Raw genomic sequence first — 15,730 nt, 5'->3', positions numbered from 1 at the left:
AAATTATTTTTTCTCTTTGAGCTTTGGCTCATCCTCACAAAAAGGTCACACAAAATTCCTCTGCTGCCTCGCTTGGGCGTGGGTCGGACCGGCAGCAGTGTGACTCGCTGTGGGTACTCCGAGCCCCCCCTCCCGCAGACCGTGTACCTACCACATATGAAACCTCTTTTATTTTCTTCTCGACCTTTTATTTCCTTCCAAACGTGACGAAAGGTTGCCTCGGTAGTTGCAAATCCCACTGTGGGCATCTTGAGTCCCCCTTGGGGAAGCACCGGCCGTACACACGGTCATGGGTGGTGAGAAAACGGCGGGTAGGGCTATGACCCCTCATAGATCTCCCTCTCGTCATAGTCACAGCTGTCCCGCTCCTGAGCGGCGGGGCTGGGGCTGGGGCTGGGGCTGGGGCTGGGGCTGGGGCTGGGGCGGGCCCGCACTGCGCGCCGATTGGCTGCCGCCACGGTGCCCCCTGACCACGGCAGCCGGCGGAGGCGACGGGCGGTGTCGCCGCCTCTGGGAGGTGGTTGTGCTGTCTTGTCGTCCGCGGACTGCTTTCGGCTGTGGGAGTTCTTCCCTGCGGCTGTAGGAGTGCTTTGCCTCTCGCCCCGGCAGACTGCCGGAGGGACGGCGGTCTGGCGATGGCGGGGCGCAGGCGGCGTCACTGAGGCAGAGTGAGGAGGGACTGGGGAAGTCGGCGCCATGCGGTCCCTGAACATCACCCCTGAGCAGTTCGCCAAGCTCCTGCGGGACAACAACGTGACACGGGAGCAGTTCATCGCCCTTTACGGGCTACAGCCGCTGGTGTACATCCCGGAGCTGCCGGGGCGCACCAAGGTGGCTTTCGTTCTCATCTGCGTGCTCATCTTCGTTTTCGCGCTCTTTGGCAACTGCCTGGTGCTCTACGTGGTGACCCGCAGCAAAGCCATGAGGACGGTCACCAACATCTTCATTTGTTCGCTGGCACTCAGCGACCTCCTCATCGCCTTCTTCTGCGTCCCCTTCACCATGTTGCAGAACATCTCCTCCAACTGGCTCGGCGGTGGGTGCCAGGGCCGGGGCGGGTAATCCCGGGCCATTAACGGGTTCGGCAGCCGCTGGAGGGAGGCGAGGGAGGGCGGACGATGAGGCGCAGCGGCGGGGTTGTGCCGCCGCTGAGACACCTGCCTTTCCCTCTCGCCCCACGAAGGGGACCGCGAGGCGTGTAAGGTGTCCGTGTGAGGAGTCCCCGGGCAGCCCCTGCTGTTGGGGCGACCTCTCCGCTGAGACACCTGCCTTTCCCTCTCGCCCCACGAAGGGGACCGCGAGGCGTGTAAGGTGTCCGTGTGAGGAGTCCCCGGGCAGCCCCTGCTGTTGGGGCCAACTCTCCACTGAGGAGAAGGCACGCACCCACCCTGCTCTGAGGGGGCTGCTGGCGGAGCTCTTGGTGCTTGCGCGGGGCTTCGTCTCTCGCGTGAGAACTTTAAACATCTGCTTTCCCTGAAGCCGCTGGTCGTGTTTCAGTCATTTGAAATATTTTATCGTTGGACTGAGCCAGGTGTGTAGTTCAGTAACCTTAACCTGCTCTTCCGTAGAGTTAAATAATGGGTGCGCTGCGTCCTCAGATTACGTTAAACCCAGTGCGCTTCAGTGCTTGTATTCGTTAAAAGTTGCAGTTCGGCTGTGAGAAACTATACGTCGTGTGGTGCTGATGATGTAGTCTGGTGGTACTTTATCTGTTTTTTCTGTCTAACTAATGAAAGCTGTCTGCCAAGCGAAGTATCAGTCTCCATTCGCCGTAAGTTCCTCTGACAGCACTCCACTTGGAGTCGGATCTCCTTAACCTTTTGTGAGGAAAAAGAACGTGTGTCCTTTGAGAAATGAGGGGAGTGAGGGAACATGCGCAATTTATGTTGAGGTGATACATTGTTTTCAAAATATACTTATTTTGAAATTGGGAATTGTGTTGTATTCCTGTTGATGTGAAGGACCCTCGAGCAAAGGCTTCCTGATGGCTAGAAAAAAATTACTTTTTTTTTTTTTTCCCCTGCATTCCTGTGGGAAGGTAGTAAAGTAACAAAAAGACAAAGGTGAAGTAACACAGCAAGTGGTAATTATCTTCCTTTTCTTGGTCTTAAACCAGTGTTTGACAATTTTAAGTGGAAAAATAAAAGTGATTGTTTTGCAGCAGGGAATGTTTTAAAAATATTTTTCAGAGTATTTCAACGTGAACAGAAAAGATGCTCATGAAGTGCAACAGCTATGTGTCAATTTTCAAGGCTTCCTGTGCTCCTGTTGTTGGGAGAGAGTGAAGGTTGCTTTCAGAACATGAAGATTTAATTCCAGTACATTCCACAGGCTAGAATGTAGGATGTGAATTGGCAGGTCAGAAAAGACTTTAAAAGTGCACAGAAATGCCCAATGAGAAATGGGCTTTATTTTTTTCTGAAAACCAGGAACTTTCAGGGAGAGGTGATGAGTACAAAACTCCAGGGGCTACTGATAGCAAGGACAACTGGTTTATTTTCTGACAAGATGTCTTTATGGAAGGCAACCACTGTTTTATGACAGCACAGATGTTGAACCCCAAAGCTTATAAAGATATGTGAATAAAAATAATAAATTGATAGCTATACTGCTGGGCTTTCCTTTTGACTACTGTAGTTGCAGATTTTCTTCCTCAAAGAATAATACTGCAGAAAGTTACTGTTGGGATCAAGAGATGTCATGTAGAAGGCAGAGGACCGAATGGATAAACTTTCCCTAAAAAGGTGTGATTATTCTTACTGGTAAATAAGACTCTGGTCTGTCAGCTTGGTCACACATCTGACCAGAATCAGCTAAAAGCTGGGTGGAATGAAGCCTCCACCTGAGGTGAATTTATAGCATATGTGGCACAGTCATGTAGAGCAGTATGGTGCATGTCTATGTTCCATTTACTTTCTGGTACTGAGGATGCTTGGCAAAAATCTAGTAGTGAGCATAAAAGGTACAGCTTAGTGGCAACAAATACAGTACTTAAATACTTCAAAGCATGCTCATTCTGTGGGGTTTACTATGCTTTTTGTCTACCCTCTTTGCTGTGCTAGAGTCTTCAGTGCAAATGGATCCACACTTCAATTAACTTTAACTAGCATAGTATTGGGAGGGCATAAGTAATGTAATTGATAGGTGTTACCCTTCAGTGTTGGGGGTTTGTGTGTGTGTGTAAGCTAAAACTCAGGAGAGCAAATGAGATATAAAGAGTGATACCCCAAGGGTGTCTGATTTCTGAGGCTTACACCGTGAAGCCTGAGTGGTTATACTGCAAATCAAAGCCTGCCAGCCTGGGAGGAGTCTTCTTGCTAGCTTTACTGATTTAATTTTCTTTTTGCCTTTTGTTTTGTGGTCTGAAAAAGCTTATTCTCGTATACTTGAAACAATATCTTTGGGCAGTGCAAGCTCCAGGTTTGTTAAGAAAAGGGTGATTTGACTGTGTAATATACCCCTGATGGAGAAAAGTGGTGCATCTTGAGACACTTGATGCTAGAAATATCTTTGAGTTTCTGAGCATTTAGTTATTTTATATCTGATTTATTTGCACTTGCTTCACTAAAAGAAGCATCTGTACTAGACGAGAACTGAGATGTGCGTGTTTTGTATGCCTTTGATTTTGAACTGGTTCTTAATTCCCATGCTTGTTCTTTCTCTTTTCCTCTTTAGAAACCCACAGCAGAGTGGGAGAGGTGAGGGGAACAGCTGTAGACTGCTTAGTTAGCTGAGTAGCAGTGTTGTCTTTGTAGAACTGCCTGGAGTGACTGAACTGCATATAATGATGTGTAATATAACAGTCCTGGCAAAAGACAAGGGCAAACCATGAGGCAGACCTAGCATTATGGTACATCTTCTGTGTGAATTTCACATCTAATCAGTTAGAATATGTTTTCTCAAGACAGGTGTCAGAGGGTGTCTTTTCCTGTCACTTAGGGAGTAGTGAGTGATGAGAGGCACTACTGAACACCCAAGCAGCTTTTTAGATGCCCTTGCATATCATGTCTGGCCTCTAGCTGCCACTCAGGAGAGGAGGATGTCTTCTGTACATTGCTGTCAACTCAGGTTCTCCTTGACATGGCAGTTTCCTCTTCTTTAAAGGCTTGGTTGAAAGCCAAGTGGCATCTTCTACCCAGGTGGGTATTTAGAATCCTTTCTGTACGTTACCAAACATCTTGAGTCACGCACTGTTGCCGTAAAGCTTAAATATTCCTTTCTGGGGGACTAAATCTTAGATTGGGAGTTCACTAGGCCTTTTGTGTCTGATATTCTGGTATACCTGTAGGTTCTTTGCTCTGACTTGCTCCTGGAATGTTCTTTGATGCTGAAGAGCTTCCAAGTACTGTTGAAGTGCCGATGTGCTGTTAGGGTTAATACTAGACAACAGAGCTGGACACAAGAGATCCAGTTGTTTCAATCTCTTGTTTTCAAGCTTTTTTTGAACTTTCCCATTTAAGTTGTCTAGACTTGCTGTAAATCAGGTCAGGGACACATGAATGTTCTTTATTTTCCTCTTGCAGTGTGAGAGGTTATGCCTTGGAATTAATCTTTTTGTTAAGAGCAGTGTGATTTTGTAGTTCTGTCTGTATTGGTGAAATCTTGCCATTATCTTAATTTTCCATGCCCTACTATTGTATATTTCAGGATATTTGCTTAAGAGTAGAGGTTGGAGTAAAATTCTGTGTGATGATGGTTTGAGACATTCACTGTAAAACCCTGTCTCAGTGAAGGAAATTACAGGCTTAGGTTTTTTTACATATATAATATATTGGCAGAGTGCTTTGTTTAAAAGCAGCAAAACAACACTGACAAAATAAAATGTACTCACAGATTCATTTTAAGGAATTTCTTACTGTACATTGTATCATTAGCATAAATATTAAAATTAATGAGTGGTGAGAAATATTTGCTGTTGCATTAATCAAGCAAAGAAATAAAGCAAAATTTATGGTGTGGATAGATTGGTTACTGTTTCATGTGAGATAGTTATGATGTTGTTTTTCTTGGTAGACGTACCTGGCTTTCTCTGCTTTGCACCCAGGGAGTCAGGAATGTGTTTAGTTTCTCATTTTGCTTCCTGCTAGTGAGTCTGTCTTGAGAAGAGATCTACATCTTTAACCTGTATCCCTGCCAGAAAAAAACCCAGTTGTACTGCTTGGATTTTGTACCACAATTACGGACAGTAGTTTACTGTTGCAGTTTTGTGTTGTGGTAGCATTGCTTTGCTGCATGGCTATCTTGCATCTTTGGTTTTACTCACCAATTACTGCATTTTGAATCCAAGTTTGATCCAAGTTCACCTGAAAGCACTGGTGCCTGTTTCAGTGGTTTTGTAAATTCACAGGCAGAGAAGCTTCATGTGTGCCATGGAGGGAATTGGAAAGGAGGGTGGATGGTGTGGAATACCCTGGCCAGCTAGCCCCGAGTGTGTTGTCTACACTTTCCCATTGCAGGATAGAAGGAATACTGTGGACTGCCTTGCATGTAAAAAACATATAGGCTATTTGAGGCACATGGGCTCGTGCTGTACTGTTTTCTGTCAGCTGCTGTAGTTGACCCTAAACAAACTTAAACTACCACAGGTCTGTGCTAGCTGTACATGAATACAATGGGAACCTATATAACTGTGAAAATGTAGACAGGAAATGGCATTAAATTTAAACACTCATTAACATAATGTGTTAATCAGGAAAGAGGTCTACTTGGAGAATGGAGAGATGATGAAGAGATTGATTTTTTTTTTTTTTTCCTCTTACATTGCACCTCATATATATATTGCTTGGTGGAATGATGCCGCTTGGCAGATTAAGCATCAAGGTGTACAAGTAGAGTGGTATTTAAATGAGCAGTAGGAATGTCTTTGTAACAGCAGAAAAGGTAAACTTTTAAAGAGGTAACAGGAAGACCTCCATAAAACTGAAGAGTGATCTGCTAAGATAAAAACATAATAAATATCCCTGTGTCTTGGCATATTTGAAAACACATGATGGAAGACCTGGTTAAAAGAGAAATAGGAATAAGCATCAGACTGAGAGGTCTTAGAGGTTTTGGTTTTGCAGTAGTGTGTATGATGGAAGAATGACTCTTGAAAGCTGCATTTGATGAATAGCTGAAATAGGTGACTTAGCATTTGGCAGTTAAAATACATTAAAGAGTATTATTGTGTCCTTTTTGCACAATGGCACTTCAGTAATGAAGTCTGGTATGGGTAGCTCTTTCATCAACTGCAACAGCTGCATTTTTACTTTCTGATTTTTTCAGGTGCATTTGCTTGCAAGATGGTACCATTTGTTCAATCCACTGCTATTGTAACTGAGATTCTTACAATGACCTGCATTGCTGTGGAAAGACACCAGGGAATTGTGCATCCCCTAAAAATGAAGTGGCAGTACACCAATAAAAGAGCTTTCACGATGCTTGGTAAGATTTTAGGCGTCTCTAGCAATTGTGTATGTAGAGAAATAATCTGCAGTGTAGCTGGTGTAGACGTTGCATGACAGAACAGAAGGTTCTGATATGACCAGTGATTCAGAGGTGGAGTTATTGATAACTCTGGTAACATTTATGCAATAGCTCAAGGACAGCGACTGTTATGTATGGTGATTACTAGCCAAAACCCTGACGATAAACTTGGAATTTGAAGTCATCAGTGTGACAGCTGTATATAGTCTTTGTGTTGTTACACAAAGAGAACATAAATAATGCTGCTCATACAAATGAAATTGCCTTTACATTTGAATACCAATAAATGAAGGTAGTTTGAGAGGTAAAAAAACTGATGATAAAAGAGAATCTGTTACTGACGTGACTTATGACTGATGTATGCCTCATGCAGCAAACTTTGTTCTTTTTTTAAATTGTCTACTTGGCCTCCTGACCTTTTAAAGCTGAAGCTGTTAAACTGTTCATACCAAAACTAGCGGTGCTTGTTGTACAAAGTATTAAAAGCTGTATTTGTTTACAGGCATAGTCTGGTTGCTGGCACTTATTGTTGGGTCACCTATGTGGCATGTGCAACGGCTGGAGGTATGTTAGGTGAAATGGCAATTTACATTTCAAACTCAGTCCTTGACGGATTTCTTTCTACCTTTACCAATGAAATTGAATAAAGCCCTAAGAAGTAAGAGTGGGATAAGAGGAGTAGAACTTTTGTTCTGTATGCCAACATGAGAAGGGCTAAGGGTTAGGACTTGCCTGCATTGGAAGGAAGACTACTAAGAGGTACCAGTCACATCTACCCTTCCCAGTTACGTCAAAGCACTAATTACATCTATGACTTCCCTTGTGGCTTTCTTTTGGTTTACAGATGTACTGGCACACAGCAGTGTAGGGCTTAAATTACTGTTGCAGGATGACATAGTGTTCCCTGAGATTTGGAAGAACTATGCCTAGGTTAAAATGTGATTAGTTGCACATTATAGTTTAATTACTCTAAGGTTTTGGAGGACTGAAAAAAAAAGTCTTCTCAACTTGAATCAACCCCACACTTGATGTGGGAGTGTTTGGGAGGAATCTATCACTTTGAAAATCTCTCTGTTGGATTTTGGTTGTTTTGCTAAGAGCAAGGAGTATTTGGATGTGCTTGGTTTTTGCTTGGGGTAAACTCTGTAGTGACTTATCTCCTTTACACTTATTACAGGTTAAATATGACTTTCTGTATGAAAAAGTGTATGTTTGTTGCTTGGAAGAATGGGCCAGTCCGATTTATCAGAAGATATATACAACCTTTATTCTCGTTATACTCTTCCTTCTTCCACTGATGTTGATGCTTTTTTTGTACACTAAAATTGGCTATGAACTCTGGATTAAGAAACGAGTGGGAGATGCTTCAGTTCTTCAAACCATTCATGGGAGTGAGATGTCTAAAATATCAAGGTTTGTAACCTAAAATACAGTTGGAATTTTGTCCTTTGGAAAGTATGTTTTTTTCCCCTGACAGTTCTAGAAAAACAGTGGGAAATAAATAAATCTGTCTTTCCTTATCTGTTGGGAAGTCTACAGACATAGACCAGATTTTAAGAGGTGGCTAGTTATTTAACACTTTGATTCCCAATTTAAGGCAACTTAAGCAGGTTGTTTTCTTTAAAATATAGTTTAGCCACACGTTTGAATTCAAGCCCTTTCAATAAATGTCACATTATACATTGTGAAATGCATGGTTTTAAAAGGTGTAGGCCAGGAGCTGGAAGATGTCTTGGGGAAATGCTGCCACATTATTTTTGTATGTTCTATGGAAAGTTCTTTATGTAATTCTGAAACTGTGAACACTGATTTATGATCCTGTTCTAAACTAAATTGGCTTCTAGGAAAAAAAATCAGAGTTCATTGAAAAACTTCTTTGGTACAGTTTAACTCTGAGATCCAGAGAGTTTTGAGTATTCTCAGATGTGTTCATGTGAGACTGTCCAGATGGTTATGTTGCATCTGCGAAGATCATCGATAATCCCAGTCTTTGCTATTTAGCACTAAATAGGGGCTGCCCTTAGTATTGCTTCATGTTTTTTTCCTTTCATTTGGCCAATTGATCTGTTGCTTGATGAGCCTTAAGCAGCTCTACTCAGTGAAGAGAACAGAGGAGAGTTATCTCCTTAAGGATTGCCTGCACCGAAAATGCTGACAGGCAGCTTAAAGAGAAATCATTCCTTAGCTATTTGGTCTAACAAAGTGCCTAAGGAAGTGGACTCTTGTAGATCAAAACTGAAATACGGTTCAGTCTCACGGGAGTTAAGGTGACATGAAATCTTCATGCTACTCCTTGGTTTATTTTCACATGGTGGGAAGAAGACCCTGTGACTGCTACCAATGTAGTGCTACTTTAGCTCAAGTGCAAGATCTGTCTAGGGATCTTTAAATGTAACTATGAATTATGTATAAATTTGAATTATATATGAATTAGAGCTATAATTTGAATTATATATCAGTTTGGGGATGGTGATAAATTCATGTATCCCTTGAGTTTGTGAGATACTATAGTAGAGACGCAGGGAGCATGTTTCTTGATCTTACTCTGCCTCACCTACCAGCAAAAACTAAATGTTTCAGGTGTAGTTTCACTTACTATCTACCAAATTCTCTGCGTAATCAGGTGCATGGTGAGTGCTCCTAGATATAGGAAGAGACTTTTTTGGGCATGTGGGTTTTACCCTTTCATTTCTCACTATTAGAACTTCATCTGAATGAATAGAGTGAAAATGCCTTGCAAGATATGCTAATATCATTGCTGCAGCTGCAAAGTGCTTTGCTTTCCCAAGAGAGTGAAATAAAAAGGTGTTAATTGACGTACAAGATTTGTGATACTGCCTTTTTTGTTTCAAAGGGGATTGGGGATTGTGTACTTCTGAGCACTCTTCCATTCTTATTTGCATCTGCAATCATCAGAACACATTTACTGATGTAACTTGAAGAGACACATCAAATTACCAGTCAATTCTTAGTGATTCAGCATGGAATGTCTTGGTGCAATTTCAGGAAGAAGAAACGGGCAATTGTTATGATGGTGACAGTGGTGTTTCTCTTTGCAGTCTGTTGGGCCCCTTTCCATGTGATTCACATGATGATAGAATACAGTGAGTATCTGCCATTGTCATACACAAAAGCCTTTTTTAGCTTTTTTTGGTAATGTAACTACAGGTTGTGAAGAGCTAGTACTGCTGCAACACTCAGCTGTGGCAAACTTTCTGCTAACAAGGGCTAATTGTCATGGAGATATAGCCAGCACCAGATGAATTACTGTGAAGCCTGCAAGTGATAGATGTGAAGTACTTATGTAAAATGAGTACACTTAAAAAACCTATTATCATAGAATGATTTAGGCTGGGAAGTACCTTTAAGGTAGTGTTTGGGAGATACCTTAGATGTGATACTAACTTGCATATCAGCCACATCTCTCATTTCCTTGCTGTAAACCCTCCTTAACTTTGTTGCACGATAGGTGAGAAGGAACCCAAGCTCTGTACCAACTCTTTTAGAATGCAGACTTTGTAGAAAGGAGATTGTCCTTGCTTTTCTGAATTTGTACAGTCTAATCCAATCCTGAAAGAGAGGTTTGATAGGTCTTGCAAGACTCTGAAAAAAACATTAGTAAGACTATACTATTAGGATGGTGAATGCATCTCTGTAGACTCTTTCTATGCCTTGTCATGGTGTCCTTATCTACTGAAAGGTCAAAAGTAGTTGGCTGGAAGGTAAAAGTTATTTCCAAGTATAAAACCTCTTGAACAAGTAACTTTGCAATTCAAATACAATTTTAATTTCACGTGTGAAGACTTCTATTTGCATCATAATTCTTTGAATTAAACTGTTATGAAATATTTATCCTTTCTATTGCCCTGCTTGTAATGATCTAGGTGTATTGGAAATAAAAATACTGGACATCATAGTGACAATACCCAGCAAATCCAGCTGAACTTTTTCCATGGTCTTGACTGGATACTGTCTTTGAAATGCCCTCAATGATTGTTATCTTTCCATTTTGCTACTTGCCTTTCTCTGAGGTCTTGTGCTGCTCATCTCCCGTCTCCTGCATGGGTACAGGGATAGCACATGGTACTGTGCAGCAGGCTATGTGTAGGAACAAGAGGAAGTTTTCAGTAGTTACTGTACTCTTCTTGCCAAAGACAGAAATTGTTTCTTTATTGTCTGGCACCAATAAGGTTGTAGCAGATAGATGAGAAGTCCTGCAGCCAGTCAGCTGAACCAAATGATATTTATTCCTGGGCAGAATCTGAAGTGCAGAAGCTGTAACTATTGAAATTGTATGGATTGTCCCATGTTAAGGTTGCCCATAAAAACTCCATGAGCCGTTTGCTCTCTTTTTATTACGTTATTTCAGGTGCTACAAGGCGATTATTTTACTTGCTATATAATCTTTTGTAGTATTTATCCAGAATTTGGTCACAGAGTATTTGAATTCAAGGAATTCAGAGCCCTCTGGGATCTCAGTGATTGAAAAATGAGAAATCTGACCAAGAAGATGCATTTTTTACCTCCATGAGCTGGTATGTGGCAGCACAAAGAAGAAAGCCATGTGTGGTCAGTGTCAAGACTTGTGTTAAAGTACTTACACATTTGATATGAAACTCAGTGCCAGAAGACCAGCTTAATAAACAAGGACTATGCTTAGCAGACTGGAAGCTTCTGTTGCTTAGCCATCAGGCAAGTTTTTTGGCTCATAAACTGCGTCTTTCAAATGACTCCCTCCTTATTTATGTGTAATCAAAGCAGGCCTGTGTCATTGCTCTTGATTTTTCCTTGCTGCTGAAACCCTGTCGCTAGTATTAAGAAATTCCAGCAAGGTGTTCTGTTGATTTTAAACAAAAGCTTCTAAAGCCAGACAGGATATAAACAGGCTAAGCAGTAAGCATTTGTGCCATTCTGTACTTACTGCACATTTCTTTTTTCCTTCCCAGGTAACTTTGAAAAGGAGTACGATGATGTGACAGTCAAAATGATCTTTGCGATTGTCCAGATTATAGGTTTCTTCAATTCGATTTGCAACCCTATTGTGTATGCCTTCATGAATGAAAACTTCAAGAAAAATTTTTTATCTGCCATCTGCTTCTGCATTGTCAAAGAAAATTCATCACCAGCCAGGCAGCTGGGGAACTCAGGGATTACTCTGAGGCGGCAAAAGGCTGTTTCTCAAAGAGATCCTGTTGACTCGGATGAAGGCAGGAGGGAGGCATTCAGCGATGGCAACATTGAAGTGAAGTTCTGTGATCAGCCAGCTTCCAAAAGACATTTGAAAAGGCACCTTGCCTTATTCAGCTCTGAGCATACTGTGCATTCTGCCTTAGGAAATGGACACTAGCATCACAAAGGGTTTGAGAAGGGAAAAAGCATTCCTTTAGATAACTTTCAATAAGCCATTTAAAATAATTTCCTGCTTTGCATGCTGAAACGAGGGGAAGAATATTTTGTGGATTATTATAATGCTAGATAATGGTTGAAAAAAATCTAACGTGTTTTATAAGGACAAGGAGGAAGACTTTGGAGAACACTATTACTATATGATTTTCAGGAAAAACGCCAAATGTTTTTCTTCCTAAGCTAATTTAGGGCTTGTTTGTGCTTTGCTTTAGGTAAACCAAACATTTGTTCTGTGTCCGGATGCTGGCACATTGCTGGACCATACACAGTTGAATGCCAGAAGACAGCATCTGTGAAGAGAGTGCACATTGGTTTTTTTGGCCACTTTGGAAATCTGACATGGTCCAACATTGTAAGGTCTGCTTTCTGCGGCTTGGAGGTCAGAGGAGCTTCAGATCTGAGTTCAGGAAAAGTGCAGACTGAGATGCAATTCTGTTTAGGGGAGAAAAAAAAGTATGAAATAGCCAGCCAGAATTTGACTCTGAAGAAATGAAGATCTAAACATTGCATGGATGATCAGATTTTATTAACAGAAACCATATTAGAAATTAACAATGCATGCATAATTAATGAGCTAATTAATGAGTTAATTCTTGGGTGCAGATTTAAATGCCAGCATGCTGCCCTGTAAACTGCATTGTTCTGCTAAAAAATGTAGGAGCTGACAAAGTGCTGTACAAGTGTGTGCAGATGCTGGAGGTGTGGTCTGTACAGTAAACACTGAGTTTAACTTGCAGATGTGCTTGGATATATGATCTTCAAGTTGGAAGTGTAGTGTTGCCAGTAGAATATAGGGGCCAAATCCAAAGCCTGTTGGGATACTACAGAAGACTTTAAATTGAATATTACAGTCTTTTGCCCAGACATTTCTCTGAAGACATGCACAAATTTTTGTGTCTCTCCATCATCTTCAAAGTGGATTAATTACTGTCCAAGAACAGGGCCAGTATTCCATTGTTTTTATCCTTCACAGTAAATTATGGGGTTGAAATCTGTATAAATTCTAAATGGTTTTGCTCTAGGTGGGTAAAATTGAAAAATTGTAAACGGATGCTTACAACGGTGAGACTGAGGGAAAAGTGTGATCTAGAATTTTATGCTGTGATCTGATCCCATAAATGAGGTTTTGAAATACATAATTTGCAGCTCCAGCTGAGGTTAGGTTAATCCTTTAATAGCCTCTGAAATGTCATTGCTCTCTTCTGTCATCCCTTGCCTCACCTAAGGGACTTTAGTGCTCCCAAGGCAATAAATTTTAAGATTCTTTTATGTTGCTACTTCACACTTCATTGTAATTGCAAACTTAGTCTAAATTACTTCCAATTTATACAAGGATAATCTGTTCCTTCTGTAATGTCTGCACTCATGACAGTGGAAGATTCCTGACTTGTCCTGACAGGAATTAAGAGCACTCCTATTTACATAAGCATATGTATTAGATTAAATAACAATTTTGGAGAGCTATGTTTTGGTAAAACAGCATGAGTGAGGACAGATTATGGTTTTTTTTCTGATGACAGTCCAGCTATATCAGAGGGGTTTGCTCATTACCCTCCCAATACACCTGCCCAAGTCACAAGCTCTACTAAATCCATTTGACGTCCTCTGAAACTAATTCTCACAAAAGCAAAACAATTCTGCAACGAAGTCTCACTTAATATTCCTATTCCTCTGGGAGAATGGGAATTCTGTATCAGATGCGTTGTTACAGACAGCTATTAAGAGGTTTCACTCTCTTGTACTCACTGTTTTCGTTGTTTATGCTCTCCTATTTCTGTTGAGCAAGACAACATGTCTGACACTTTTTCCTGGCCCATTCATTTCTAGAGTCTCTGCTCAGCTGAATGTATCCTTTCAGGTTCCTGTCTTCATCAGCAAGTCAGTTTCTGGCATCATCTCATCCCAACTTTAAAGCTTAGCCCCTTACAGCTGAGAATAAAATAAAATTCCCTTTAATTTGATCAAAGTTAAAGAAGTGATTCATAACTAAGATAGTGGAAAGAAAGTTTTCTGATGCAGCATTTTTTCCTCAGGGCACATAACAGTTTTACTGGATATTCTCACTTTAGGGAAATAAGCATGGTTATCTTTTCTGCTCTCTGGTAAAATCATTAGATTTCCCACAGAATTCTGTTAGTAGAAGATGGGAATAAGCAGGTAAACTGGAAGGACAGAAGGACTGTTCTTTCCACAGCAGTGCTACCTTCCACTGGTTTGAAGTAGTTGCAGCCACATGGTTAGGAACGCATGATATGAGCCCCTAAAAGTGACAGGCTACAAGCCAGAACTGACACTTGACCTGGCTGAATAGAAGCATTTGTTTTGTTAGTTAAATCAAAGGTGAAGCTTTGACAGGTTGAAAAAAAAATCATGGGCAAAATCTTGGTCAATAAAAGCTTTTCTGTTCCCTCCAGCTAGGACTTCTCACAAGATTACCTGGCTCTGAGAAAACTATTGTGTTGAAAATGCACAAATAACATAGTTACTATTAAGGGCAGTAGGAGGACTGTCTTCAATGCTTTGGTTTATATTTAATCTAACTATAGCCACATATATCTGTGCTGAAACATTTACCATTTCTCACCTACCAAAAGACTGGAAGGTTTTTTCCTTTCTCCCATGTTATTCTGTAGCCCTTTAAAACTATATCTCAGGATTACAGTAGCAGCTGGCACCTGTAATAAGACTGGAAATCAATCACTAAAAATGCACATTTAAGCTTGTATGAATCTTTAAACAAAGACTCAAAAAATTGAGATTTATAGTAGATGCTTCCAGTGCAAAGCAACAGTAATGGCAAAAAGGCATTTTAATGAAAAAATACCACAACAATTACTTACTGACCTAACATAAGACAACAGAAGGAACCGATAAGACAAAACCATGAAATACTCAGGTTTTCTTAAATACTTGTTAAAATTTGTCCTTGAAATTAGCAGTGCAAATAAACAAAAAATTCCCCATCCCTTCTGGTGGGGACAGTCAGCTTAAACCAATACAAGGGGATAGGAAGGTCATCACGGCAAGCTACATTTTTGATATGCTTAGAAATGATCTGAATGTTAGAAGAGTTGGGAAAGTTTAGAAACTATTTAGAGAGCAGTTTGGGGATCAGGACAGGATCTTAATGCATAGGGCAAGAGACTGAGAAGACTGAAAGCTGCCCTTTTGGTGCTTCTCTGAGTGGAAGTGGTGGAACGGAGCCAGAGCTCCTTAAGGGTGATAAGGAGAAAGAGCTATGGGAACACAGTCCAGCTGTGTCAAACCTGGTGAGGACAGGGAGGGGGTTTTCCTGAAACAGCAGTAAGAGAAGGATCAGAATCATTTCTCTCTGCATCCCGGTTGACAGAATGCATCTCATGTTTGTTTTAAGGTTTTCAAAACAGATTCTCCTTTGTGTTGTAGATGAATTTTGATTAACAGCAACATACTAAAGCTTCTCTCCTTCTGAGAAACAGGGATTTAATGCAGAAACACAAGAAGGGGTTAGATTGTATATATTCCTTCAGACATAGTCACCTAATTTCTTTCGTTTCTGTCTGCACTGAAAGTGATGCTTTGACACCTCAAAACAGACTTCCAGGTATCTTGCTGGAAATGCAAGCCATTATCAGCTTCCTCTGTTCAAACTTCACTGAAGATGACGGATTATGAAGTTGTTTTAAAAATCTCTGATGATTTGAGATGAGAAAGAATCCTATAATGCTATTATGTTTAGTTAATAATTTATTTCAATTACTCTCACTCCTTGAAACTGTTAAAATGTGAAGTCCTGCTCAAATGTTAAGCAGATTGTTTCTGTAATAGATTGTGATTTCAATTGCAGTCTCCAATGCTGCTATTGAGATGTAATACTATC

At 41.0% G+C, this 15,730-nt stretch overlaps 1 protein-coding gene across 1 annotated transcript; it reads left to right on the top strand.

Annotated features, from left to right (window-relative positions):
• The first annotated feature begins 696 nt into the window (after nt 1-696).
• QRFPR (pyroglutamylated RFamide peptide receptor) lies at nt 697-11,812 on the top strand. Its single transcript, XM_054392384.1, has 6 exons — nt 697-1,036; nt 6,265-6,423; nt 6,968-7,029; nt 7,643-7,878; nt 9,472-9,569; nt 11,412-11,812. The coding sequence occupies exons 1-6, from the start codon at nt 697-699 to the stop codon at nt 11,810-11,812; spliced, it is 1,296 nt and encodes a 431-aa protein (XP_054248359.1).
• The last annotated feature ends 3,918 nt before the right edge of the window (nt 11,813-15,730 follow it).

The sequence above is a fragment of the Indicator indicator genome, chromosome 25 (genome assembly GCF_027791375.1).
Source record: "Indicator indicator isolate 239-I01 chromosome 25, UM_Iind_1.1, whole genome shotgun sequence".
NCBI lineage: Eukaryota > Metazoa > Chordata > Aves > Piciformes > Indicatoridae > Indicator > Indicator indicator.
This window is presented reverse-complemented; position numbering and strand designations above follow the sequence as displayed.